Source organism: Chionomys nivalis, chromosome 26 (genome assembly GCF_950005125.1).
Source record: "Chionomys nivalis chromosome 26, mChiNiv1.1, whole genome shotgun sequence".
Classification (NCBI taxonomy): domain Eukaryota; kingdom Metazoa; phylum Chordata; class Mammalia; order Rodentia; family Cricetidae; genus Chionomys; species Chionomys nivalis.
The window spans coordinates 15,530,533-15,555,689 of NC_080111.1; the positions used below are offsets into that span (position 1 = coordinate 15,530,533).

The window sequence follows — 25,157 nt, forward strand, 5'->3', positions numbered from 1 at the left end:
CACCTGGAGGAGACTGAGGTCAGTCTGGTCTAGCAGGCAGTTCCAGGCCAACAAGAAGTACACAGTGACATCCTGAAGAAGATGTGGAAGTGGAGTTGCTGTGGCACACATCTGCAGTCCCAGCACTTAGGAGGCTGAGACAGCAGCACTGTCTTGAGTTGAGACCCAGTCAGGCTACATGGGGAGTTGCAGGCCAGGATTCACAGTAAGATCTTGTCTAAACGCTACTGAAAAGTTGGTGTGTATGTGTGAATGTAGCTGGCTATATTGCTTATATTAAAGCAATGTCTTTTCATCAGTATACCGCTATCTCTGAGAAGATACGGTTCTCCTTGGCTATTTCATCTCCAGCATACAGCTGGGCTGGAACACAGTCTGTACACAGTAGACACATGGTAGGTGATCAGTTCTCCCATCCCAGTACTAAGCAGACCTGATCTGCTTAGCTTTTTTTTTTTTTTTTTTTTTTAATTTTTTCGAGACAGGGTTTCTCCGTGGCATTTGGTCCGTGTCCTGGAACTAGCTCTTCTAGACCAGGCTGGCCTCGAACTCACAGAGATCCGCCTGCCTCTGCCTCCCGAGTGCTGGGATTAAAGGCGTGCGCCACCACCGCCCGGCATGCTTAGCTTTTGATTAGATAAAGCAGGTTCAGGGGGATGGACATAGTCTGGATGAACAATTCTCAAGGGAAAAACCTATAGCATCAGACTCAACATATTTGAATTCCAAAGGTAAGTATTTTAAAGGTGGTATTTTAGTATTGGCAATAAATCTGTGACACTTGTGAATAAATCTAAAATTGTAATAAATGTTTTCTCAAAATTAATTCCTTGGTCGTTTCAAAATTAGGAACAGTTTTTTGTTGTTGTTGATTACTGACTTTTTTCCTTTTTCTGCCTTGAAAAATAATTCATTATACTTCATACCTTTCTGTATGTGTTTGGACTACAACTATTCCCACAGGCGTACCACAGACATTTCATCTTTCAAGATTTTTCTGAATGGCTACCATGCTCCAGTCTGGCTGGAAGAACTGATCTGGTAACTAACCTTGTAAGTTTTACCATCAGTAAATGGTATTTGCTAATGATGATCTCCCGAGAGGGGCTGAAGGTAGCTAGACAACAAAGCTTACTTCAGATTGCTGATAGATTTTACTTGTAACCAACATTTTAATGGATAGTTGGACGAAGTAAAGGAGACAGAGAAGAAAAGGCTTTTAAAGTCAAAAGTCAGGTGTGAAATAAGACATCTACCACTCAGAAGAAAGTGCTACTTCTTAGTCTAGTCCTACGGCACTATGGTAAGGTGAGGTCAGACACAGACTTACATAAACTTGAGCCCTGTATTTGACAAGGCATTTGGCACCAGCTTCAGGATTAAACTTAATTTCGAAGTCATAACCTTTGGAATTCTCAGCACCTTTGGGAATAAGCTTTAATTTTCTAGCCAATTTGTGGTAGTCTGCTAATTGTGCTTCAATCTGGAAGAGAACACAAAAAGAAATGTTAAAAATAAAGCAGTCCTAGACTGTGTAATTTTCAATGGTCATTTCTTTTTTTTTTTTTCATCAATGGTCATTTCTGTAACTCTACACAAGCGGTTATGCCAGTTTTTAGTAGTTTGATAATTAATGGATAGTAATATTAAAATATATAAATGAAAAGTTTTGACAATAATTCTAAGGCTGTAATTGGTGAGCAGTATACCAGTGTTCATGCTCCATATAAACTAGAGTAAATCCATGTTTTGTTATCAACTTAAACTTATATTCTTAAACCTGGATATAAATATGAAATAAGACCAAAGTTTAGAGCTGGGCACGCCTTTAATCCCAACACTTGGGAGGCACAGGGAGGCAGATCTCTGTGAGTTTGAGGTTAGACTGCTCTACAGAGAGTTCCAGGACAACCAGGGTTACATACAGAAACACACACACACACACAAAACAAAGCAAAACAAAACAAAAAAAAACAAAAAACCCAGTGTGTGAGGGGGAACCTAAAACTTACATTTGACAGTATATATATTAACACATTTTAATTACCCCAAATAAAAGAAATAGATAATTTACACTTCAAAGTATTATCTTAACTATATTGAAAAAATTTTTTAGTAGTTCACATTTCTCTGTCCTTCGAGGCTACATCTGCTACCAGGACGGTGTTCTTTCCCCCTAATGGAGTCCCCAGTTTTCCCACTCTTAATTTACTTTATAATGTGACATATCTGTTCATTTTTACTAGCTGAATGTAAGCTCTATAGAATCAGATATCTCTCTCTCTCTGTGTGTGTGTATCTCACCTGGCCCTAGAACACAGCCTGGTACTTTCTCTTCTCTTCTGTTACTCTCTAGGCCCAATCAGTGGTCTATTCTACTGCTTCCTGCTCCTCCTTTTCAGTCTAATGAAAGAGCATCCAGGAGTTCACTGCTTATGTCTCTAGTTCTTTCTCCCATTATCAGTTCCCACAACCAACACTTCTGATGATCTAGATGCAGTTGCAAGCATTATATTTCACAAGAGTTCTAGATTTTATATTTATTTTAATATAACTATATACTTATAGTTATATTTCACAAGAGTTCTAGATTTTATATTTATTTTAATATAACTATATACTTATAGTTATATTTCACAAGAGTTCTAGATTTTATATTTATTTTAATATAACTATATACTTATAGTTGTATTTCACAAGAGTTCTAGATTTTATATTTATTTTAATATAACTATATACTTATAGTTATATTTCACAAGAGTTCTAGATTTTATATTTATTTTAATATAACTATATACTTATAGTTGTATTTCACAAGAGTTCTGCTATACTACCACACTTGACAAGTAGGGCAAAATTTAGTACAGAAAAAAAGGTTACAGATGCATTGTTTAGGTGAGTTTTTCTAACCTAGACAGACATTTGATACTCTTAGCTCTCGGGTACCCAGCCCACTAAGTTCTTCTCTCAGAGCCGGAGTCGGACCCCTCCCCTAGGTCACTGCTTACCTACCTCCTAGGTTATTTTCTTCTTTCAGTACGTTCAACCAAAAAAATGCTATTCCCTTTAGTTTCATAAACCCAATGTTTACTTTAGAGATTTGTAACCTTTCCTTTCTTACACAGCCTCTGAGAGATAAGGTACCCTGAAGTAACTCTCTTCAGATTAACTGATGTGGTCTAATTACACTTCATTTTTTCTTTCTTCTTCTTCTTCTTTTTTTTTTTTTTCCAAGACAGGGTTTCTCTGTAGCTTTGGAGACTGTCCTGGAACTCTCTCTGTAGACTAGGCTGGCCTTAAACTCACAGAGATCAGCCTCTCTCTGCCGCCTACACTTCATTTTCTAAAGAAACACGTGGAGGCTATAAAAAGGATAGATGATGCGGACTATGCATGCTGTTAATAAGAAATTACAGGCTAAAGCTAAATCAAGTTTGACCAAATTCTAGGCTCAAAGACTGGGTGCCACATCCTTTTCATTAGTATTATGTATTGAGCCGGGTGGTGGTGGCGCACGCCTTTAATCCCAGCACTTGGGAGGCAGAGGCAGGCAGATCTCTGTGAGTTCGAGACCAGCCTGGTCTACAAGAGCTAGTTCCAGGACAGGAACCAAAATCACAGAGAAACCCTGTCTCGAAAAACCAAAAAAAAAAAAAAAAAAAAAAAGTATCATGTATTGAACTTGATACCCTGAGCATGCTAAGCTTGTGTTCTATCATTAGGTAGACTCCTCATGACGCTAGCTCTTATAAATGTGTATACAGATGCATACCTATTTCCTTTATACCCAGGGATGGAGCTTACCTACCCGGGTTAGGAGAGAAGGGAAGACAGATAACTACTTACAGTGAACTGCTTGCTCACTCTATGTTAGAATCACATACATACATTTATTTATTTGCTGAGATCTTAGTTCATCCTCAGAAAACCGAGTTTATCTTAAATTTGACTGATAAATATTAGAGGTATTGATGAGCTGGCATAAGGATATGAGTGTTTTAGCTGTTCTAAATGTCAGTGTTAGTAAATTTATCCCTCTACTTACTGAATTCCCCTTGGTTACACAGGCCTATATTAAGGTCTTCGGTGATGAGTGGTCCCTCAGAATACGGCATGACTTACCGCCTCTTTGCCTCTGGCATACTTTAATTCCTCATTCCACATTTGTTGTTGTTCAGTCTCTAGGTCTTTGGTTAATTTATTAATGGTCTGCTGCAATTCATTTTTTTCATGATTTATTCTCTCGATGTCTGTAACTGAGTACTTTTGGTTATCAACAATATTCTGTAGCCGAGCGTTCTCCTGTCTCATTGCTTCACATTCTAATTCTGCAAGAGAAGAAACAAAAGCTTTCAAAAATTTTTTTTAAAAAAAAAAGATTCTACAGAGAAACTGATGTCTCCACTTAAGATTGTTTAAAAGTCGACTTTATACATATATATCCTTTCTTTTGGGTAAGTGATCCTACTTCATTAATGACATAAGCTGTACAACTAGAGCTTTAGGTTAAAATCTTCCATATTAAAAAAAAAAATCTTCCATATTTAAAAAAAAATCTTCCATATTTGGCTTACTATAGTTTCAGAAAGAAGGATATGACAAAAATGTGGCTTCATCCAAAGTTACATTTAAAACTTGTAAACAGGCATAGTTCAACTTTGTTACTGTTCATTTTAAATGCTTCTAATACTTTTACAAATTTGAACTATTCAGAAATGTGGTTCTTACACAATAGTTGGTGAACTCTACCTCTAGCTGGCTTAAGTGACTTTATGCCTCTATTATGTCTCTGCACAAAAGCATGATAGATCTACATAATCTAAGTGTGTCCTACTCATTTGTAGTCACGAATGGCTTTAAGTAATCAAGGAAGTTAACCTAGTCAGAGAATTAAAACAAACGACAGATGATATTACTCTCTCATCTACTCAGCTGGCAACTTTTGGATGTAATATTCTCCTAAGAATAAAGAGGTGCTGAAGTGGTGTGGTTGGTAAAGAGTCTGTGGTGTGAGAAGGAGGGCCTGAGTTTAGATCCAGCACCCACATAGAAGTTGGTCATGGGGCACGCTTCTGGGACCCTCATGTTATGGGTGGAAGGTAGACAGACATAGATCCCTAGAGGTCAGTGGCAGCCAGCCTAGCTGAACAGGTGAGCATTTAGAGAGATGCCATGTTTCAAAGTAAGGTGCAGAGTGATCAAGGAAGACCTCGGTGTTGATCTGCAGGGTCCACATGTATGCACATACCACACATGTACATAAACCCACACATAGACATATGCATGCCACGTCCTATACACTCACAAAAAGAACATATGTGCTAATTCTTTTGATTATGTGTAAAGAAAAGAATAATATTAGTATTGGTTTAATTACATTGGGACTAAGAGAATAGTCTGTGATATGGAATAGCAAAGGACGTTGATCAGGGGCCAAGACAACAGTAAGAGTTCATTTAGAGCAAACACAATATGCACAGTTGGAGTGTTTTGTATAAACTTGATTTTAGTGTATACTATGTGACAATTATAAGCCTTGGTTTTGTGGATGATCAGAACTACATAGACTAAGAGTTAAATCCATAACTCCAAAGATCATCTTCACAATGTACATATGATAGACATAAATTGGGAAATCCTGAAGGAAGAAATTGCTGAATTCTAGGAAAACTGCAGCTCTCATATTTATTTTTAAACTGTAGTTTAATGGCTCTGTGACTTCAGTCAACTTCTCTGCTCTGTTTCTGGCGTCACAGACATTAGCAAGTACTATGTGTCATAGTATTTTCCAAAACTTAACTACAGTGGGCTGGAAAGGGCCTTAAATATCACCATAGGTGTCACTGTAAGATAGAGGCAAATGGAGTTCATGGAGATAGGAAGAGGAAGACATAGGGACCAGAGAGATGTTCAGCAGTTGCAGCACATAGTGCTCTTCCAGAGGGCCCAGGTTTAGTTTCCAGAGCCTACATGGGTGGCTTTCAACCATCTGTGACTCCAGTTCCAGCAGATCTGACACCCTCTTCTGACCTTAGGGTATCAGTTACACATGTGGTACACATAAACATAACATTACACATAAAACTTAAGAAAAAAAGCTGGGCAGTGATGGCACACATCTTTAGTCCCAGCACTCGGGAGGCGGATCTCTGTGAGTTCAAGGCCAGCCTGGTCTACAAAGAGAATTTCAGGACAGCCAGGACTACACAGGGAAACCCTATCTAGAAAGAAAAAAAACAAATCAACAAACCAAACGAAAAAAGAGAAAAAAAGAAAAAAGAAAAGACAAAGAAAAAGGACAGAAGGGAGAAGGGTGTAGTGGCAATTTATCATTCTAATTTTTGGAGGCAAGATTTTGAGTTTGAGGCAAGCTTGGGCTATGTATGATTACAGTCCCCTGGAGGCTGGGGTCAGAGGATCTTCAATTCAAAACCAGCATGGGATACAAATATAGTCTTAAAAAAGGAAGAAAAATGAGGATGCAGAGAAAAGACAGTAAGAAGATGGAGGTAGAGATTAGAGTGATGTGGACATAAGTCCAGGTATGCTTTCAGCCATAGATGCTGGAACAAAAGATTCTTCACGAGTCCTTTGGCAAGCACATATTCATTGGCTTTTAGATTACATTTGGAGCTATGAGAGAAAAAAAAATATTATTTGGTGCATGACAATAGTCTATATTCTGTTAATATGTTTTAAATAAATGCTGATTGGCCAGTAGCCAGGCAGGAAGTAGAGGTGGGTCAAGGAGAGCAGAATAATTCTGGGAAGGAAGAAGCAGATTTCTCCCCAGGCCTATCCCAACCACAGAAGAAGGAAGATGTGATTACCCCACTGAAAAAGGTACCGAGCCATGTGGCTAACACAGATAAGAATAATGGGTTAATATAACTTATAAGAGTTAATAAGGCCGGGCGGTGTTGGTGCACGCCTTTAATCCCAGCACTCGGGAGGCAGAGGCAGGTGGATCTCTGTGAGTTCGAGGCCAGCCTGGTCTATAAGAACTAGTTCCAGGACAGGAACCAAAAACTACGGAGAAACCCTGTCTCAAAAAAAAAAAAAAAAAAAAAAAAGAGTTAATAAGAAGCCTGAGCTAATGGGCCAATCAGTTTATCATTAATATAGAACTCTGAGTGATTTCTTTGAGGATAAATGGCTGTGGGACCTTGTGGGAGGACAGAAACCAGGCAGGACAAAAACGCAGACAATTATTATTTTGGTTTTATTGAGACAGGGTCTCACAATACAGCTCTGGCTGTCCTGGAACTCATTTTGTAGACCAGGTTGGCTGCAAACTCAACAGAGTTCCACCCGCCTCTGCTTCCCACATGCTAGGATTAAAGGTGTGTGCTCCTATGCCTGGTTGAAAGAACTAATACTGAAAACTTCATAACTACTACAAAAAGTTACCAGAAGGAAAAGATCACATAGCTGTTTACAGAGGCCCACAGGCCAATCTAAATGATCCCTTAGCTCTGCTTACCTAGTCTACAAATTTCTTCATCAAGACCACTCAGTTTTTGGTCTAAGATGGACGAATGTGACTCCAAACTGCTGATGTATGCTTTATACTTTTGAACATCTGTTTGCAAGGACATTTTCAATTTCTTCAACGAAACTAGACGATTCTTGAAGAAAAAAACATATTAGTTATTTTTACCAAGAAGCATTCTGTATTCTAAAAGAGGCAGTACTATTTACACTTCTCTTAGAGGAAGTCAAACACTAAAATAGAACTTTGGTATTACTACTGTAATAATTTAATGAAAGATTTCAGTTTAGGATAGGGAAAAAAACCAAAGATAATGTAGAAGCACAAATACTTAATATCTGATTACTTTTAAGAACAATCTAGGTGCTCCACTAAAAAAACTAAGATAAAGTTAAGATTCTGCTATCAGGGTTGGAGAGCTGGCTCAGGGTTACGAGCGCTGCCTGCTTTCACAGGACCTGGATTTAATTTAACAACTCTCTGTATCTTGAGTTCAGATTTGACATCTTCTTCTGTTCTCCACGGGCACTGTGAGCATGTGGTACACAGATATGCATGTAGGCAAAATACCCTCACATATTCAAATAAACACCCACATTATCATCTTGCTTTTATAAAAACATGCATGTTACAGTATACTCTATAAGTATACAGTATACCACTGTGTTTTCACTACCTAAACTCAGGACCTCTTGAGAACAATGCTCCTTGCAAGTAAATACCCCAGGGACCCTGTCCAAAGGGTAGTTTGGGCCTTATGTAAACAGGCAGGAGTCTTTCATCATATTCCGAGCACCATTAGTCCACGACTGATAGACCACAAGGGAAAACAAAGCACTGCGGATACCACCCATGGCTTCACTGAAAGTCTGCACTATCTTACATATAAGAAGCTTATTTGTTAACCCATTTAAAAACACCTTCCTTAAGAGGGTCTTCTCAAACAGGCTCAAGAGTCTAAAGAGCTGTCAAGTGAGTTCAAAAATACGGTTACTAACCGGTTCTTTTTCTCTTTCTTGCTCCAATCTTGCAATCTGTTCATTGAGTGCTTTGTTTTCTGCTGCTAATGACTCCAGCTTGGACGCATCTACCTTATATAAATCCTCTGGAAAAAAAAGCCCAAACACTTCATCAGAATCAACCTACAGCATCTTTCAGGTTTTCAGTACCTTATTTCCTCCCTTGCCCCAATGCAGTAGATACTACCTTCTAAAATAGCAAGTCTATTTTTACTCCATGGAATAGCCTATGGCCCTCAACCTGCTTAAGCTTTCTCTCATAGCACCTGTTGTTATTTGCCTTATGGTTCCTCATGTGATTATCATACTTTCTTTCTAAAAAAATAAGGTCAAGATTTTCTGTTCTTCATTACTGCACTTTTGGTTCCTGGCACACAGTAGGTATGTAAAAAATATTTTGAGTAGATTAATTTATATGTTTAATTGAATATAAAAACATTAAATAATTCACTAAATGTTTTCCATATTAGATCACAATGAATTTTCCCTTGTGTGTGTTATGCATGTTTATGTGGTCATGAGTATGCATGTGTGCATACAGAATTAAGGGTTACATTGTGAGCCTTACTCAGCTGTTTTCATCTAATATCTCAAATAAGATCTTTCCTTCGTTTGGTCAGTTTGGCTGGCTGAAAAGCTTTAGGGATCTCAAGTCTCCACCTTTCCACCTGCTACACTTGACATTTTCATGTCTGTGTGCTCCCTGGACAGATGGAGGATAGTTACAACAGCTGGACTGTCCTCTACTCTTGCATCCCTAGTGCATCCTGGGGAATGTTGGTTTTCCCCTCTGACCTTTTGTGCTATAGGCGTCAAAGTGATATTCCCCCATCATTAGGTAACACTGAGAAAAATAATTTATATGGAAATATAATGGCCTGTTAACTTCCTCTAACTTTTCCCTTTCTTCTTTCTTCCTTCCTTTTTCCTGAAACAGGGTTTCTCTGTGAAGCCTTGACTCTCCTGGAACTTACTTTGTAGACCAGGCTGGCCTCGAACTCTGCCTCCTAAGTGCTTGGATTAAAGGCTCCTTTGGTATTTTATTACATTGCTTTCTAGTTCACTAAGTTTCAAAGAGGTCAAACATGTCTTGAATTCACATAGCCAGAAAGGGGTATGACTCAGGGCTGACTTTTTTTTTTTTTTGCTTAAATAATACTTGTCCCCATTAAAGAACCATCAAAGAACAATTCATAGGTACCCACGTCATAAAGTAGCTAATGAAAACATCAGGCACGACAAAACAAGCAAGCACCCAGAGTTAAGTGGCAGCACAGCAGGGAGGGCACTTACTCAGCTTCGACTGCAGCTCTGCATTCATCTCTTCAAAGGTGTCAGCACCACTCATGAAACTCTCATAGCATTTGATGGTGTAGTCCAGAAACAACTGATTGTGATGAGTAGATTTTAAAAACAAAAACATCATTCTCTATTTAGTTTGTTTCATTTTTTCCAAATTGGAAATTTAAATTTGAATAAAAATGGGGTAGGCAGTTATATAAATTCCTTAGAATAAGAGATTGAAAACCTGCCATCAACTGTGTTATAAAGATGTACACAATCTATTACTTCTAAACATGAATAGGGATGAAAATACACTATTTGGTTAGATATTTTGAAGTTAACCCAGGAAGCTTACTAAAAAATATAATTCGACACAAAATGCACAAAGTTGTCTTCTTTAAGAAGAATGCTGGGGCTGGCGAGGCTCAGTGGTCCTCCTGTACGTGACCTGGTTTGTTCCCATCACCAACATGGCGGCACACAACTATTCACAGCACCAGTCCCAGAGGATTTGATGCCCTTTCTGACTTCCTGGGGCAATAGGCACATATGTGGTTCACACATATATGCAGGCAAAATATGTCTAAACATAAGAAAAACAAACAAAACATAACAATAATGATGATGATGAAGCTGAGGCTACAGAGATAGCTCAGTGGTTGAGAGTAATTGTTGCTAATGTAGAGGAGCTGGTTTTGGTTCTCGGTACCCACATGGTGGCTCACAACTCTTTATAATGCTAGTCCAGAGGATCTGACACTCTCTTTTGGCCTCCATGGGCACTGCACACATATGGTACACAGATTTACATGCAGACAAATCATCCACACACATAAAATAATGGTATACTTTTAAACAAAGACTCAAACAAACAAGCCAAAACAAAAGCTGAGTCACTACTATACATCTATAAGACTGGCAGAAAAAAAGAAGGATTTCCATCTTATGAAAAATTGAAATAGATTATGATTGTCTAATTCCAATTAGACAGTCAGGGACTAATTATGAAAGTCAGAAACTTCAGGTGAAATTTTCTGCCTGTACAATTCCATGCCAGAAGAGCGCACCAGATCTCATTACAGACGGTTATGAGCCACCATGTAGTTGCTTGGAATTGAACTCAGGACCTTTGGAAGAGCAGTCAATGCTCTTAACCTCTGAGCCATCTCTCTAGCCCCAGAACAATTTTATTTTACTAAAAATATTTTCCTTTAGATTGATCTATTTTATATGCATTTTGCTTGGGAATGGCTTTCCATGTTGTCAATCCCAGCATTTGGGACAAGTAGGGACACCTCTTTGAGTTCAGGAGCAGCCTGGTCTACATAGAAAGTTCTAGGGCAGTCAGGAATATGTAGTAAGAATTTGGGCAACCTTGCCAAGGCCACCTTTGAGGCCATGTCCATGACCTATAGTTACCTGACCTCTAACCTCTGGAAAGAGACTATATTCACCAAGTCTTTTTATCGGGAATTCATTTACCATCTGTGAAAACTCGCAACAGTGTCTTTGCTCAAGGACGTAGGCTCTAGCTGTGGCTACCACATGAGGGATTTTACACAGAAAAAAATTAATGAATTAAATCTGGTTAAAAAAAAAAAATCAACCTCAGAAATTTCCTAGAAAGCAAAAGACAAGTTCTATAAACAAATACTTTTAGTGAAGAATATAAAAGCATCCTCTTTATATATTGTTTATAGTAATATATAGTACCTTATTATGTATAATCCCATCTTCAGTTTCTTCTCCCCAATACTGCCCATCATCAAATAAAGGTGGGCTTTCTTTCATGGCACGATAAATCTAATTAGTAAACAAACAACACATTAGATTAGTGGTTTGATAGTTTGTAAAATTCATTCTTTTTTAAAGATTTGTTTATTTATATAGTGTTCTGCGAGGTCAGAAGAGGGCACTGGCCTCCCTGTTGCTGGAGTTATAGGTAATTAAGAGCTACCTGGTATGGGTGCTGGGACTCTGGTTCTCTGGAAGGGTAGGAAGTTCTTTTAACCATGTCATCTCTCAAGCCCTTTGCTGACATTGTGTAGAGACAGGGTCTTCATCTAAAGCTATAGAATGGAGCTCCCACCAGGTGAAGGTGGTATTCTCTAACAAAATACTATTTCTGAGCATTGTTCAGGGCACAGGAGATCCAAGCCAGGCCCAACCAAAAATTATTTTGGAGCTCATGCAACCTTGTTATTAGGTGTCTAAAAGAGATGGGGCCATGGTCAAACTGCTGCTATGCAGACAGACTGTGTGACAAGCTCTGGGTAAAAAGGCACAGTGAAGAATGAGAGAAACTGTCAAGCCACTTATAAAATATTAGGAAGCAATTTGGGATCAGAGCAAAACAACAAATAATGGACAAACAGAGGCCATCAATCAATATATTATATATGGAGGCGAAGAGAATGATAATATTTTCAGAACTGGAGAGAAGGCTCAAATTAAGAGTACTTGTTGCTTTTCTTGAGGACTTAAGTTTGTTTCCAGCACCCATGTCGCATAGCTCACAAATGCCTGTGACATTGTTTCTAGTGGACCCAATGCTCTCTTCTGTCCTCGCACAGAGATTCACACACATAAATAAGTAAAAATAATATTTTAAGGAATATTTTCAATAGTTCCTACAACGATTATGTCAGGATCTTGTACTTGCTTAGACAAGCTTCCTATCACTCCGTTCCATCACCAGCCAGCAGTAACTTCATTGAGGGGGGCTGAATTAACAGTCTTATGTATGCTAGACCAGCAACCTATCACTGAGCTATTCTCAAGTTCTCTTTTCCTTTTTATCTTGAGACAGGATCTAAGTTGCGCAGGCTGGCCTAAACCTCTCTTTGTAGAAGAACTTGTAAGGACAGATGCCTGTGATTCTTCTGCCTTAGCTTCCTAATTGGATGAGATTACAGGCCGGAATCACTAAGCCTGGCTTCAAAAGCCATTTCTGAGATAATAGCAGATCCACTTCTGTAGGAAAAACACTACCTTTGATCTGAATATATCATGACTAAATAACAAAAAACCCTTTCTTTGTAAACAGTAGTAGTAATAGAAAATAATTTAGAATGGGGTAAGATAGTTTATTAAGAGTAGTGAGACAAGAAAGTCTTGAAATATCACTACAAGTCTCAGCATTAATAACTTAGAAATATAGTTCAGAAAACATCAAAACAAATGGAACTTAAAAATATGGTACTTGATATTAAGAAAGCTATATCTGACTGAAGAAACAGAGATGAATAAATGAAAAAATTAATACTTCCCCAGATGATAATGTTAAATATTGTCAAGATGGGAATTTTTCCCTAATGTTTATGAGTGCAATTTGAAACCAGTGGGGGTGTAAAACAAAACACAGAATTTTAAATAATATCGATAGGCTGGGAAAATGTTCCGTGGATAAAATGCTTACTATACAAGCATGAGGACTTGAGTTTGGAGGCCCAATAACTGCAGTGATATTTTATGTTTTAACAAAGAAAGCTTGCCCTAAGATCAGAGCGCAGAGTAAACCACTAAAAGCCATGGAGTGGTGGCACACACCTTTAATCCCAGGACTCAGGAGACAGAGACACAGGGATCTGTTAGTTCAAGACCACCCTGGGTTACATGAGACCGAATGTCTAAAAGAGAAACAGAGCTCCCGCAAAGGTGATCCCACACCTTTAATCCCAGCACTAGAGAGGTGGAGACAGGACGGATAGGGCTGGATGGAGAGAGGAATATAAGAGGGGAGGAGACGAGCTAGAGCATTCTGAGGACCGTCCCTTCATCTGAGGAGAGAGCCTGAGGAGAGGAGCCCGAGGAGAGGATTGCCCCTTCGGTCTAAGCATCGGTAGAGGTTAAAGGTCTCTCTAGTGCCTGGGCACTCTGCTTCCCGGACTGCTCAGTTTACCCTGATAGCTGACTCCAGGTTTTTATTTGAATTCCTGCTAAGGTAACCATGTAAAAGCTGAATGTGGGAGTCGGGCGGTGGTGGCGCAGCCTTTAATCCCAGCACTTAGGAAGCAGAGGCAGGCGGATCTCTGTTGAGTTCGAGGCCATCCTGGTCTACAAGAGCTAGTTCCAGGACAGGCTCCAAAACCACAGAGAAACCCTGTCTCGAAAAAGCAAAATAAATAAATAAATAAATAAATAAATAAATAAATAAATAAATAAAATAAAAAAGCTGAATGTGGAGATGAGCATTTGCAGTTCCAGTGCTAGGAAGTGGAGACAAGTTTTTGTAAATTGATAAGAAAAAAGGAAAAAGGGCTAGTGAGAAGGAGGTAAAAGCATGATATAGAGTCTCGGCAGCCTGGACTTGATTCCACATATATGTTGTAGTATGCATACATGTGTACATGCACACGCAAATACACAGTAATAATAATAATGATGCAAAAGGAAAAAAGGAAATGACAGGCCATTACTCTTTTTTTCAATAAAGATTTATTTGCTACGTATACAGTGTTCTGTCTGCATGTCAGAAGAGGGCATCAGATCTCATTATAGATCATTGTGAGCAACCATGTGATTCCTGGGAACTGAACTCAGGACCTCTAAAAAAGCAGTCAATGTTCTTAACCTCTGTGACATCTCACCAGCCCAGGAAATTACTCTTGTGTGAAACTTTTAAGTTCAACTTTAAAATAAATAAATAAATAAATAAATAAATAAATAAATGTGTATACATACATTTATTTATAATTTATTATTCATTTATTTATATATTTTTATTTATTGATACATTTCTAAATTAGCAATATTATATTTGTCGTGTTGTCAGTTATTACAAACATGAACAACAGACCAGGCTCACTAACCAACTCCAAAAAATTATGCTATGACTTTCACATGTGTTTCATGGCATAAGCATGTCTGCACATAGCTCACACACACAGAAATAACAAGTTAAAGCCTTCAAAGGCATCATGAAGAGTGGGAAGTGCGGTTCAGCTGAAGAGTGCTTACACAGAATAAAAGAGGCTCAAACACTAACAAGGGGGAACATAAACCTAGGGAACGCGAAGTCAAGTCCAAAGGAAAAACAAAACAAAACAACAACAAAAACCAAACCTGGATATAATGCCAAGGACTGGTGGTCCCACTTAAGACTACCAGTGAAATACAGTTTCTGTTCCAAAATGCTGAACCAAAACAACCAGTCACAATATCCCAGCCATTCCTTTCTCAAAGGCAAAGTAACCTGACAACAGAAGCAAACCAAACCCAACAATACCCCTTCCCAAATCATTGGCTCAGTTTGAGACAGCAGGGATTTCATATGAAAAGGTTCAAATTAAATGCTGGATTAAAGCTGGATGCAGTGGCACATACCTGAAGTTCCAGCTATTTACCAGATTGCAGTGGGAAGATTATTTGACCCCAGAGTACAGACTAGGCAACATGGTAAGAGTCACTCTCAGAAAAACCAACCAACCAACCAAAGGAAAAAAGTTTCAAATTAATAGCAAAAGCACATAGCGAGATATAAAACTGAGAAAACAGCTTTAAAGTTTCCACATAGGTAGAGTTTGAAACAGTAATGCCTCTCCATAGGCACGCAATGCTCACACATAGCGGTGTAGAGACAGGCTTTCTCTGCATAGACCAGGCTGTCCCTGAACTCAGAGATCTGCCTCTGTCCCAAGAGCTAGGACTAAAGGGCTATGCCATCACATCTGGAGGCTGAGCATTTTTAATTGCTATAAGTTTCTTGGAGGAAAATTTGTTAGTATGTAGAAAAAGCTTAAAAAATATACAGTCATGCATTGCTTAATTTGTGACATATTCTGAGGAATGACCAGGTGATTTTGTTTTGTGAACACTTCAGCACACTTACAAAAACCTAGGCGGTGTAAGAAAGTCATTCCACGTGGCCCCTTGATCTAATCAGGAAACGTGACACATGAAGCTGCTACAGATTAACATGGCACTGTTTTACAGTAAAAATTATCTGTTTAAAAATAAGTAGGGTAAACATGTTAGGCAACATTAACTCATGTGCTATACTTTTATATGGCTGCAGCACAGGTTTATATCAGCATCACCAGAGATGAGCAATTTTGCAATGGCTCCATCACTAAGTGACAGAAATTAGTTCATATCTGTGATAATCTTATGGGACCATCATGCCATTCATCAATGACTAAACATCAGCATGTGAAACATGAATGTACACATTTTTAGAGTAAACAGGACTTTGAAACTGATATCCAGGGCTGAAGTGCACCTCAATGGTAGAGCCACCCACGGTTCAACACCTAATACCACAAAACCAAATAAAACAATATCCAAAGAAAATGACTTAAAAGTTATCTGTAAGTTGGGAGAATAGTCATTCTATATCTCCCCATTTTTTGTGATTAATACTGATTTCTTTTTTTTTTTTTTTTTTGATTTTTCGAGACAGGGTTTCTCTGTGACTTTGGAGCCTGTCCTGGAACTAGCTCTGTAGACCAGGCTGGCCTCGAACTCACAGAGATCTGCCTGCCTCTGCCTCCCGAGTGCTGGGATTAAAGGCGTGCGCCACCATCGCCCGACGACAAAGAACGGGCTTTTTTTTTTTTGGTTTTTTGAGACAGGGTTTCTCTGTGGTTTTGAAGCCTGTCCTGGAACTAGCTCTTGTAGACCAGGTTGGTCTCGAACTACTGATTTCATTTTTAAAAAAGGAAAAAAATAAATTTCGCGAAGAAAAATGATGGGCTCATATTTTTTCTAAACAGTAACACCCCAGGAAAACAATCTGTCAAACAGAACTCCCTGCTCACAGTTCTTACACTAGCAGTTTGAAGAACTTCAAATCAAACGTGCTTTGAAAGCAGAAGCAGGGTTTGAGATAAGTTGCAAAACAGATTGCGGGAGAATAGAAATTCATTGTGAGGAAAAACAAAAATTAAACATTTAAAGGTAAGATTCAAACTATCAATCCAATACCTTGATGCAGTCTATCAGCCATACCAAGGCTGCCACGATGTGAGGCCAGGTATGAGGGGCTCCCACTGCATACAGGGAGCTCTTGGACAGTGCAAAGGGATACCTATGAGAAACAGGAAGATAAGGAGCAACCGTGTTAGCAAGCATAAAGGCTACAGTAAAGGTGTATTTTAAAGCTGCACATACACCTGCTGTGAAGATATTTGGGTCTACTCTGAAGATCTTATTCAATGATTTTTGTGTATTTTGTGTATTTATTCACATCCCACAGATTACTTTGCATGATGTTTAACAGCTGAGTATAGGAGGATTCTCCTAAAAAGAAGCTTTTCATTTTCCTACATTCAATGTACTTCTACTACACATCAGTGATTATCTGTCACTAAATCTACTTCCATCCCTGTCTCCAAACAGCTTTCCTTCCTCAGTTTCCCCAAGTGTTGAAATCACAGGCGTGCAGCACCACATCTGATCTGTGCTTGCCTTTATTTATAATGCTTTTAAACTTCATCTCTCTGCTGGTTAGCTTTGTCAGCCAGACACAAACTAGAGTCATCTGGAAAGACAGAACCTAAATAAAGAAATTGTCACCATTAGGCTGGCCCATGGGCATATCTACGGAGCACTTCCTTAACTCAAGACTGACAGGAGAGGGCTAGTCCACTGTGGGCAGTGCCACCGAGTAGGTAGTACTGGATACTAGGAGAAAGCAAGCTGAGCAAGCTATGGAGAACTAGTTAGTAAACAGCTTGGCTTCTTAGTTCCTACCTCTGTTCTTGCTTGAGTCTCTGCCCTTACATTCCTTGATAATTAATGTAATAAACTCTTCCCTCCGTTAGTTTTTTTTTTTTTAAGATTTATTTATTTATTCTGCATACAATGTGCTTCTGGCATGTATGCCCACACAGCGGGAGAGAGTGCCAGATCTCATTACAGATAATTGTGAGCCCCCTCCGTTAGTTTTATGCAAGTATCAGGAAATCAAATAAGACAATCTCATTGTTTTCATCAGACCTTACTGCTGTGGTTTTGCCACTACAATCTGTGGTAACCAGGCTACACTTTATGTTTTCTTGAGACCGGGACTGAGTAGCTTTGGCTAGCCTGGTATTCATCATGTAGACCAGGGTAGCCTTGAATTTAGAGGATCTATTTGCCTCGATCTTTGGAATTCTGGGATTAAAGGCCTACCATCATACCAGGCTGTACTTTATATTCCTCATGGTTTGAACTTTATGTTCTATCACCTAAACTTCTGTTATAATGGACTGCTACGGTTTGAATATTTATGCTCTGTCACCTAAACTTCTGTTATAATGGACTGCTACGGTTTGAATATTTATGCTCTGTCACCTAAACTTCTGTTATAATGGACTGCTACGGTTTGAATGTTTATTCTGCAGAATTCATGTTGGGAACTTAGTCCCCAGAGTCAGATACTACTGACACAAAGACATGAGACTTTGGCAGGTGAGAGCCCTATGAATGAATCTATTCCAATACAAATGGGAGTTTGAAGGCATGGCCTTGTTATGAAGGTAATCCTTTTCTGACACACATGCTCCTCCTTGCCATATGGTACCTTCTGGCAAGTCATGACCCAACAAGAAAGCCCTTCCTTATTAGAGGCTGAGTACATGATGATGCCATGCTTTTGGGCTTTCCATCCTTTATAACCATGAGTTAAGCCAGTCACACGTGTGTGCGTGCATGCATGCATGTGTGTGTGTGTATGTATAAATATATCGTGTGTTTAAGCCCATAGACCTTCTGTACCAAGTAGTCTACAATGTATATATATCACATAAATATATATGTATCATATATTTAAAATTTATGTATATGGTTGTTTTGCCTACAGATAAGCATAACATGTGTGTGCCTGGTGGCTGTGGAGGTCAAAAGAGAAATCACTGTATATGACTGTGAGGCACCATGTGGGTGCTGAGAACCTAACCTGAGTCCTCTGGAAGAGCAGCCAGTACTCTTAACCACTGAGCCATCTCTTTAGCTCAATAACTCCTACATTTACCAATTACCAAGCATTGGTGTTTTGTTACACGAACAAAAAAGTTGACTATGCTACAATCTATCGATTTTCCTTTCTCTTCAGTTCATCCTGCACATACTGTTCACAGTGCTCATCCTAAAACTGAACCTACTAATTCAAAGTATTCACAAACTTATAATGTGTGTTTCTTCTGTGTTCTGATAAGATTTTAGACTAATAAAAATATTACATACCCCCCTCCATCCAGGTCTAGAGAGATGGGGAGGAAAGTGGGGAGTGGGGGGAGGGAAAAGGGAGGCGGGGAGGAGGTGGAAATTTTTAATAAAAAAAAAAATTAATTAAAAAAAATATTACATACCCAAGGTCTTTAAAAATTCTTGGAACCTCTTCTTCAAATTTTGTGTCAGGAATTTCATATGATGGGCATAAGAAGCCATACAGAAAGGCAAAGATCTTTAGGAAATCTTTGGTTGACGGGGCTTGGAGAGACTTCATGGACACACTATATACATAACCATTTTCTGTAAGAAACTATAATCATTTTTATGAGACACCCAATGTTGGTGACAAAAACATGCAATTCAGACAACTTAAATTATAGAATACCTCATAGAGCTGTCGAATACATTGCTGAATGAATGCTTTATCATTAAGTGGTCTTGGATCCTTGATTTTTTCAGAACTGGAAAATATACCAAGTTGACTATTCCTGGATGAATGCCCACTGGTCCTAGAAGAATATTTTAAGAAGGCAATCAAAAACATTTCTTTCTGTGTTCAAGTCTGCATTATTTCAAGGCTATCCATCACACACACACACACACAAATAGTAACAACAGCATCAAACATTAGCCTTTAAGTTATAAATAACTAAACACAATGTATTACTTAAAGCAGAGGGAGAGCATACCACGAGGTTGCAGCAGTTTTTAGGCACAAAATGCGGGGGTAATAAAACATACTCTGAGACGGAGGGACATCTCTGTGAGTATTTTGTTCGGCTTGTGAAGTGCTCTTTGCTCAATCCTCAGCACCACAAATACCAAACCAAATATCCATGTGCATGAGATTATCAACACAAACATTATCCTTAAAGGTGTGTTTCAGGTTAATAGATCTTCTGTACCAAGTAGTCTACAAGCCTGTTCAACAACCCAAACATTTTCCTCTCTATTTACGCCCCTATAACTGCCCCCTTGCTTATACTCCCTTGTTTGCCATTATTCCTTAAGGGAAAATTGTCTCTGAGTATCAAGAGTTAATATGCATGAAGAACTTAACAGTTGACCTATATGAACACTCAATAAATATTCAGAACTACTCGTAGAGTCTGCCAATATCTCCACTAAAACAAGAGTGAAAAGATCTCTTTTTATTTATGTATATTGTGTCGGTGTATGCATAACCACACATGCATGTGAGTGCCTATGGAGGTCACAATAGGGGCATCGACTCTCCTGGAGCTGGAGTCACAGGGGGTTGTGACCTGTCCAATGTGGTTACTGGGAACTGAATTTGGGTCCTCTGGTAGAAATGGAATGACTCTAAACCAGTGAGCCATCTTCTAGTATCTCAACTCTTTTTCTTTCTTTCTTTCTTTCTTTCTTTCTTTCTTTCTTTCTTTCTTTCTTTCTTTCTTTCTTTCTTTCTTTCTTTTTTTTTTGGGGGGGGGGGGAAAGACAGGTTTTTCTGTGTAGCTCTGGTTGTCCTGGAACTTGTCTGTAGACCAGGCTGGTCTCAAACCCAGAGATTAGACTGCCTTTGCATAATTAAAGGCGTGCACCACCACTCAACCTATCTCCATTCTTATACACAAGGGATTTATATACAAAAAGGTGAGGTCATACCCCAGGTCATACAAATAACAGACTGCTTCCTGTCAATCTGTATCAAACTTCCCCACCTCCAATCCAGACAACTGCTGATCTAGTCTAGAAAATGTTCTCCAAGGCATATCTAGGTATCACTACAACAAAACTAAGATGCTGTTTGTTCTTAGACTTGAGCATCAGCTTAGGATGATGGAACTGTGATCTGAATCTAATTCTCTAGCATCACACAAAGCAGAATTATACAAACATCATATCACCTAGAACCTTAACTACAAACAGGAAAACTGGGTCCTAACTTTTGTCTTGAAAGCAACTTTACAATATAATTTTTTTTTCTGACTCTAGGGAATCAATGTGTGGTTCTAAGAATCTATTCATTAAATAAAATAAAAAACTTTGTTACCTTTTACTAAATATCGAGACTTTTCTTTCAGATGCAGGTTTGCTTGTGCTTGGCTTTCCAAAGGTTGCTCTCCCTTTGCTTCAAAGGAAAACAGAAAAAAAATTCTTTAAAGCAAATACAAAAACACCAGTTCAAGTAGTTTTGGAAACATGTTAACCTCTTTCCCCTACCAATAACAAATTTTCAAGATCACAGAAGTGTTTGGTAGTTGTTTTCATTGGAAGAAGCAAAAAGACAGTAAAATTTTAAAATGTTGAAAGTTTTAATTCATGTCTTTTTAATTTTAAAATTTGTTTATATATGGATAAGAATTTTAAGGAAAATATAAAAAATGATTATAGGTTGACAACTATGTTTGAATTCCTTTCTTCAGAATGGCTGATTAAGTAGCTTACATGTAGACATTATGCTAATATGGGTACACAGTAGGTTAGAAATAGCCTTCTGATAACTGGAAGAGCAACACACTGAATGAAAAACTAATGTTTATGATAACAATTTCTTTGGTTGGTCGCTTTGTGAACTATGTCTTGCCCTGTAGGCTGGGGAACTACTTTAAGGCCCACAGTGGCCTTGAACTCACATTCAGTCTTCTTCCTGGAGTCTTTTTAATACCAGGATTACAGGTGTGTGCAACCACATTCAGATATAAGAGAAAGTTCATTTGTACACCCTAGTCCCTCCAAACTTGAAATAATTTTATAGCTTCCCATCACAACAAATAATATTGCTTGGATTTCATTACTACCATTAGTAGTTGGAAACATCTTAGTAAATTAAGTTATACCACACTGCCTGCTTAAACCGTTAATTATAAAGTAAAAGAGGAAAACAAGGAGTATTGGAAGGGTGTCAACAATCCTTTTATAGCAAGGCTAGTAAACAATGAGACGAACCAAACCACCTAGCCTCACGTCCACTTTTATAGATTTCAATGACCCCAATCAGACACTGCTGGAAGAGACAAGATTAAGACATCACTAAGACTTTTGTACTAACCATTTCTTACATCTGCCTCACCCTAGACAGTAAGTATGCAGCTGAGAACCATATTTGGAGTCACTTACGTTTGAGGGGTATATATGCCTGGTTTATCGAGGTCCTGGGATCTCAATTCCTGTATGGAGAGGCGGCCAGCACCACCGGTGGAAACAGAACTGCGCTTCATGCTTAGAACCTAATTCATGATTTCAATATCAGAAAAATGTTCCAGATGCAAGTGGTTCATTAAGCAACAATTATCACTTTTATTCTGAAGTAGAAGAGTAACTAAGTCTGTTCCTTTACGATAGTATTTTCCCTGTTTGCTGTATTTGTTTTTCATGCATACTCAAGTCCTCTCTACAGATAACACCTATGCAACTTCAAGTATTCCATACACTCAAATAAGGCAATGCAAAAACGAACAAACATATATGATTCCCGCATCACAAGGCGGCAATCTTTTTTCCTTTTTTTTTTTTTTTCCTTTTTTTGGATTTTCGAGACAGGGTTTCTCCGTAGCTTTTGGTTCCTGTCCTGGAACTAACTCTTGTAGACCAGGCTGGCCTCGAACTCACAGAGATTCGCCTTCCTCTGGCTCCCAAGTGCTGGGATTAAAGGCGTGCGCCACCACCGCCTGGCTGATTGCCAAATTTCTATACGTTATCCCTGCTATCTCTTATGTCTATTTCAATGGTAACTCACAGGCTGCTTGACAAGAAATCTCAGGCTCCTTAACTCTCCTCAAAATGTTTCCTTTGGCTTCAAAAACAGGAATCATTCTGTTTTCCTAATGTCTACGTTTCTTGCTTTATGTTTAACCCCGTGTTTCTCAGTTAATATCCACTATTGTCTTTCTCGTTCTAATCTCCCTTTCAGTAAAGATAAGCAATCCGGTCCACAACATAATGTAGAGCCTGCTTCCTTTCTCAAAACATTTTAATATCATAAGCATGCCTATGTCGAACCCTATCTTCACCTCTACAGGGCTAGACGCTAGCCACTCAGCCTTTTTAGGTCCTGCCCTGGCTTCCTTCGAGGGTGAGACAGAACTCACTGTTGTTGTTGTTGTAATAATAATAATAATAATAATAATAATAATAATAACAACAACAGCGAAAAGAAGTCACGCCATGCATAGGAGGTTTATTGGAAGACGAGAGAGAAGGGGCAGAGGAGGCAGAGACTAGTCCCTGGGGACAAGAGTGGCGGGAGAGACACGGAGGTGGAGACTGGGGGGGCGGGGGTTAGGCCCACCTTTTACAAGGAAACATAGCAAATGTCACAGAAGTGTTCTTGGTGGCTACAGGCGAGGATCTATCCTGTCAGGGCTCTAAGGGCAGGCCAATGCAGATACCCAAATACTAACACCCACTTTATTGTTTGTTTGAGCTGGCCCTTTAGCACTATAGACTGTGCACTGAGCCACATCCCTCCTTGTTCGGCTTGCTTACATTCCACTTAAATTTTATTCTCAAGACTTCAGTTTCCCAGACTTTTTCTCCTTACACGGCTTTTCAGCTGCTGCATTACCACCCGAACGCAGCGTTCCGACCTGCTCCTCCCCGCCAGTCACCCTCCCAACCCCCGCACCACACCTCGGTCAGCAATCAGCATCCTCTTTTCCCTCTACAGGCGCTGCACCCCCCGACCCGCCCCACACCTCGGTTAGCAATCGGCACCCCCTTTTCCATCTACAGGCGCTGCACGCCCCCACCCGCCCCACACCTCGGTCAGCAATCAGCATCCTCTTTTCCCTCTACAGGCGCTGCTCGCACAAACTTACTGATCCCTGAACGCAGAGCCAGGCAGACGCCACCCCAGGTCTCTGACGCCGCAGAGCCTTTTAGCACGAACAGAGTTAACCCCATGTCAGCAGTTACCTTTCTCCCTTCTTCTTGACGAGATATGTGGTTCTTGGCAAGACCCAGCGCCCAACTTGCAGTAAACAGCACAACTGCGTACGAAAACAGGCGCCAACGCCAACTTAGAGCCGTTTGGATTTTAAAATCTCCGCCCGCGTGACGTCAGAACGCCTGCGGCGAGTACGCTTACGCGTTTCCTCCACGCCAGTCCCATTGGCCGGAAGTGCGTGTGTGTTGGTCGCTCGGTGGCGCACCAGGATCCCTGGCTTTTAGTAGCCGGCGTCTTCGTCCGGGAAGGAGTCTGGCCCTATCCTCAAAACTGGAACCTAGGACGAAAGCTTCGTCGGCACGGAGTGGCTCAATCTCTCCAGGAGTCTCATTCCGTACAGCAACATGGCTGCGTCCATGGACTAGGGAAGCGAGGGTTTTCTTTGACTCTGTAAGGATGTCTGTCAGGACTTGGTTTAGATGAGTGCTGTTTCCAATGCGAGAGTCTGGGAGGTAGCGTGTCCTGTTCTGACGGTAGAAGATGCTGTTGAATGTGATGGAACTCTACTGACACTCTGGTAGATGAGGAAGAGTGGGTATCATAAGTAGCTGCAGGGTGCTCCAAGTGCTGTGGATTCTCTCCCAGAGAGGAACTACAAGCAGGCATTGCCATTTCCCAGACAGTGGTGGGAAGTCCTTGGGCGAAAGCTTAGATTTCTGAATCTCGGAGCTGTTGTGCCTCTAGCTAGAATTGTAGTTTTGTCCCTAGCAGCCCTTTTGAGTTTCAATCTTTCCTAGCCATCACTGTGTCTCCTCAGCTCAAGTCACGGTGGACTCGGAAACCAAAATCACAGGTATCACCGCATCACGAGTGTCAACAGATGTGTTACCAGGTGTTATGTTTCAGACATTATCAGCAGCAGTTCATGCGGATTATCTCATTTAATTCTCCAAACTAATGACAGTAGGACATAAAAAAGACTGGTTGGGCATTGTAGCGAACACCTTTAATTCCCGCACTCGGGAGGCAGAGGCAGGGGGAATCTCTGTTTTCCAGGTCAGCCTGGTTTATATAGTGAGTTCCGGGACAGCCAGAGCAACATAGTAGGACACTATCTCAAAATAACCCAGCCAAACACAAAGATAACTTTTTTTGTTTTTTGTTTTTGTTTTTTGGTTTTTTTTTTTTTTTGGATTTTTCAAGACAGGGTTTCTCCATAGCTTTTGGTTCCTGTCTTGGAACTACCTCTTGTAGACCAGGCTGGTCTCGAACTCACAGAGATCTGCCTCTGCCTCCTGAGTGCTGGGATTAAAGGCGTGCGCCACCACCGCCCGGCCAAAGATAACTTTTGAAGCTC

At 39.7% G+C, this 25,157-nt stretch overlaps 2 protein-coding genes across 3 annotated transcripts in view; one reads left to right on the forward strand and one right to left on the reverse strand.

Moving 5' to 3' along the window:
- The window catches only part of Ndc80 (NDC80 kinetochore complex component), a 36,564-nt gene extending 12,637 nt beyond the window's left edge, over positions 1-23,927 (reverse strand). Inside the window, exons 1-12 of the mRNA XM_057758712.1 lie at positions 23,830-23,927; positions 22,033-22,142; positions 20,966-21,043; positions 19,337-19,460; positions 19,089-19,261; positions 16,720-16,822; positions 11,509-11,598; positions 9,805-9,898; positions 8,491-8,597; positions 7,484-7,628; positions 4,123-4,328; positions 1,331-1,483 (exon numbers count right to left, since the gene is read on the reverse strand). Coding sequence (XP_057614695.1) covers positions 1,331-1,483; positions 4,123-4,328; positions 7,484-7,628; positions 8,491-8,597; positions 9,805-9,898; positions 11,509-11,598; positions 16,720-16,822; positions 19,089-19,261; positions 19,337-19,460; positions 20,966-21,043; positions 22,033-22,133 — 1,374 coding nt within the window. The 5' untranslated portion in view covers positions 22,134-22,142; positions 23,830-23,927. The remainder of the gene's footprint in view (positions 1-1,330; positions 1,484-4,122; positions 4,329-7,483; positions 7,629-8,490; positions 8,598-9,804; positions 9,899-11,508; positions 11,599-16,719; positions 16,823-19,088; positions 19,262-19,336; positions 19,461-20,965; positions 21,044-22,032; positions 22,143-23,829) is intronic.
- A 143-nt stretch (positions 23,928-24,070) lies between these two features.
- Mettl4 (methyltransferase 4, N6-adenosine) overlaps positions 24,071-25,157 on the forward strand; it is a 33,029-nt gene continuing 31,942 nt past the window's right edge. The window contains exon 1 of one of the 2 annotated variants that reach the window (XM_057758654.1): positions 24,071-24,653. The gene's annotated coding sequence lies outside the window, so the exon portion shown is untranslated. The remainder of the gene's footprint in view (positions 24,654-25,157) is intronic. The other variant, XM_057758655.1, reaches the window with a different exon arrangement.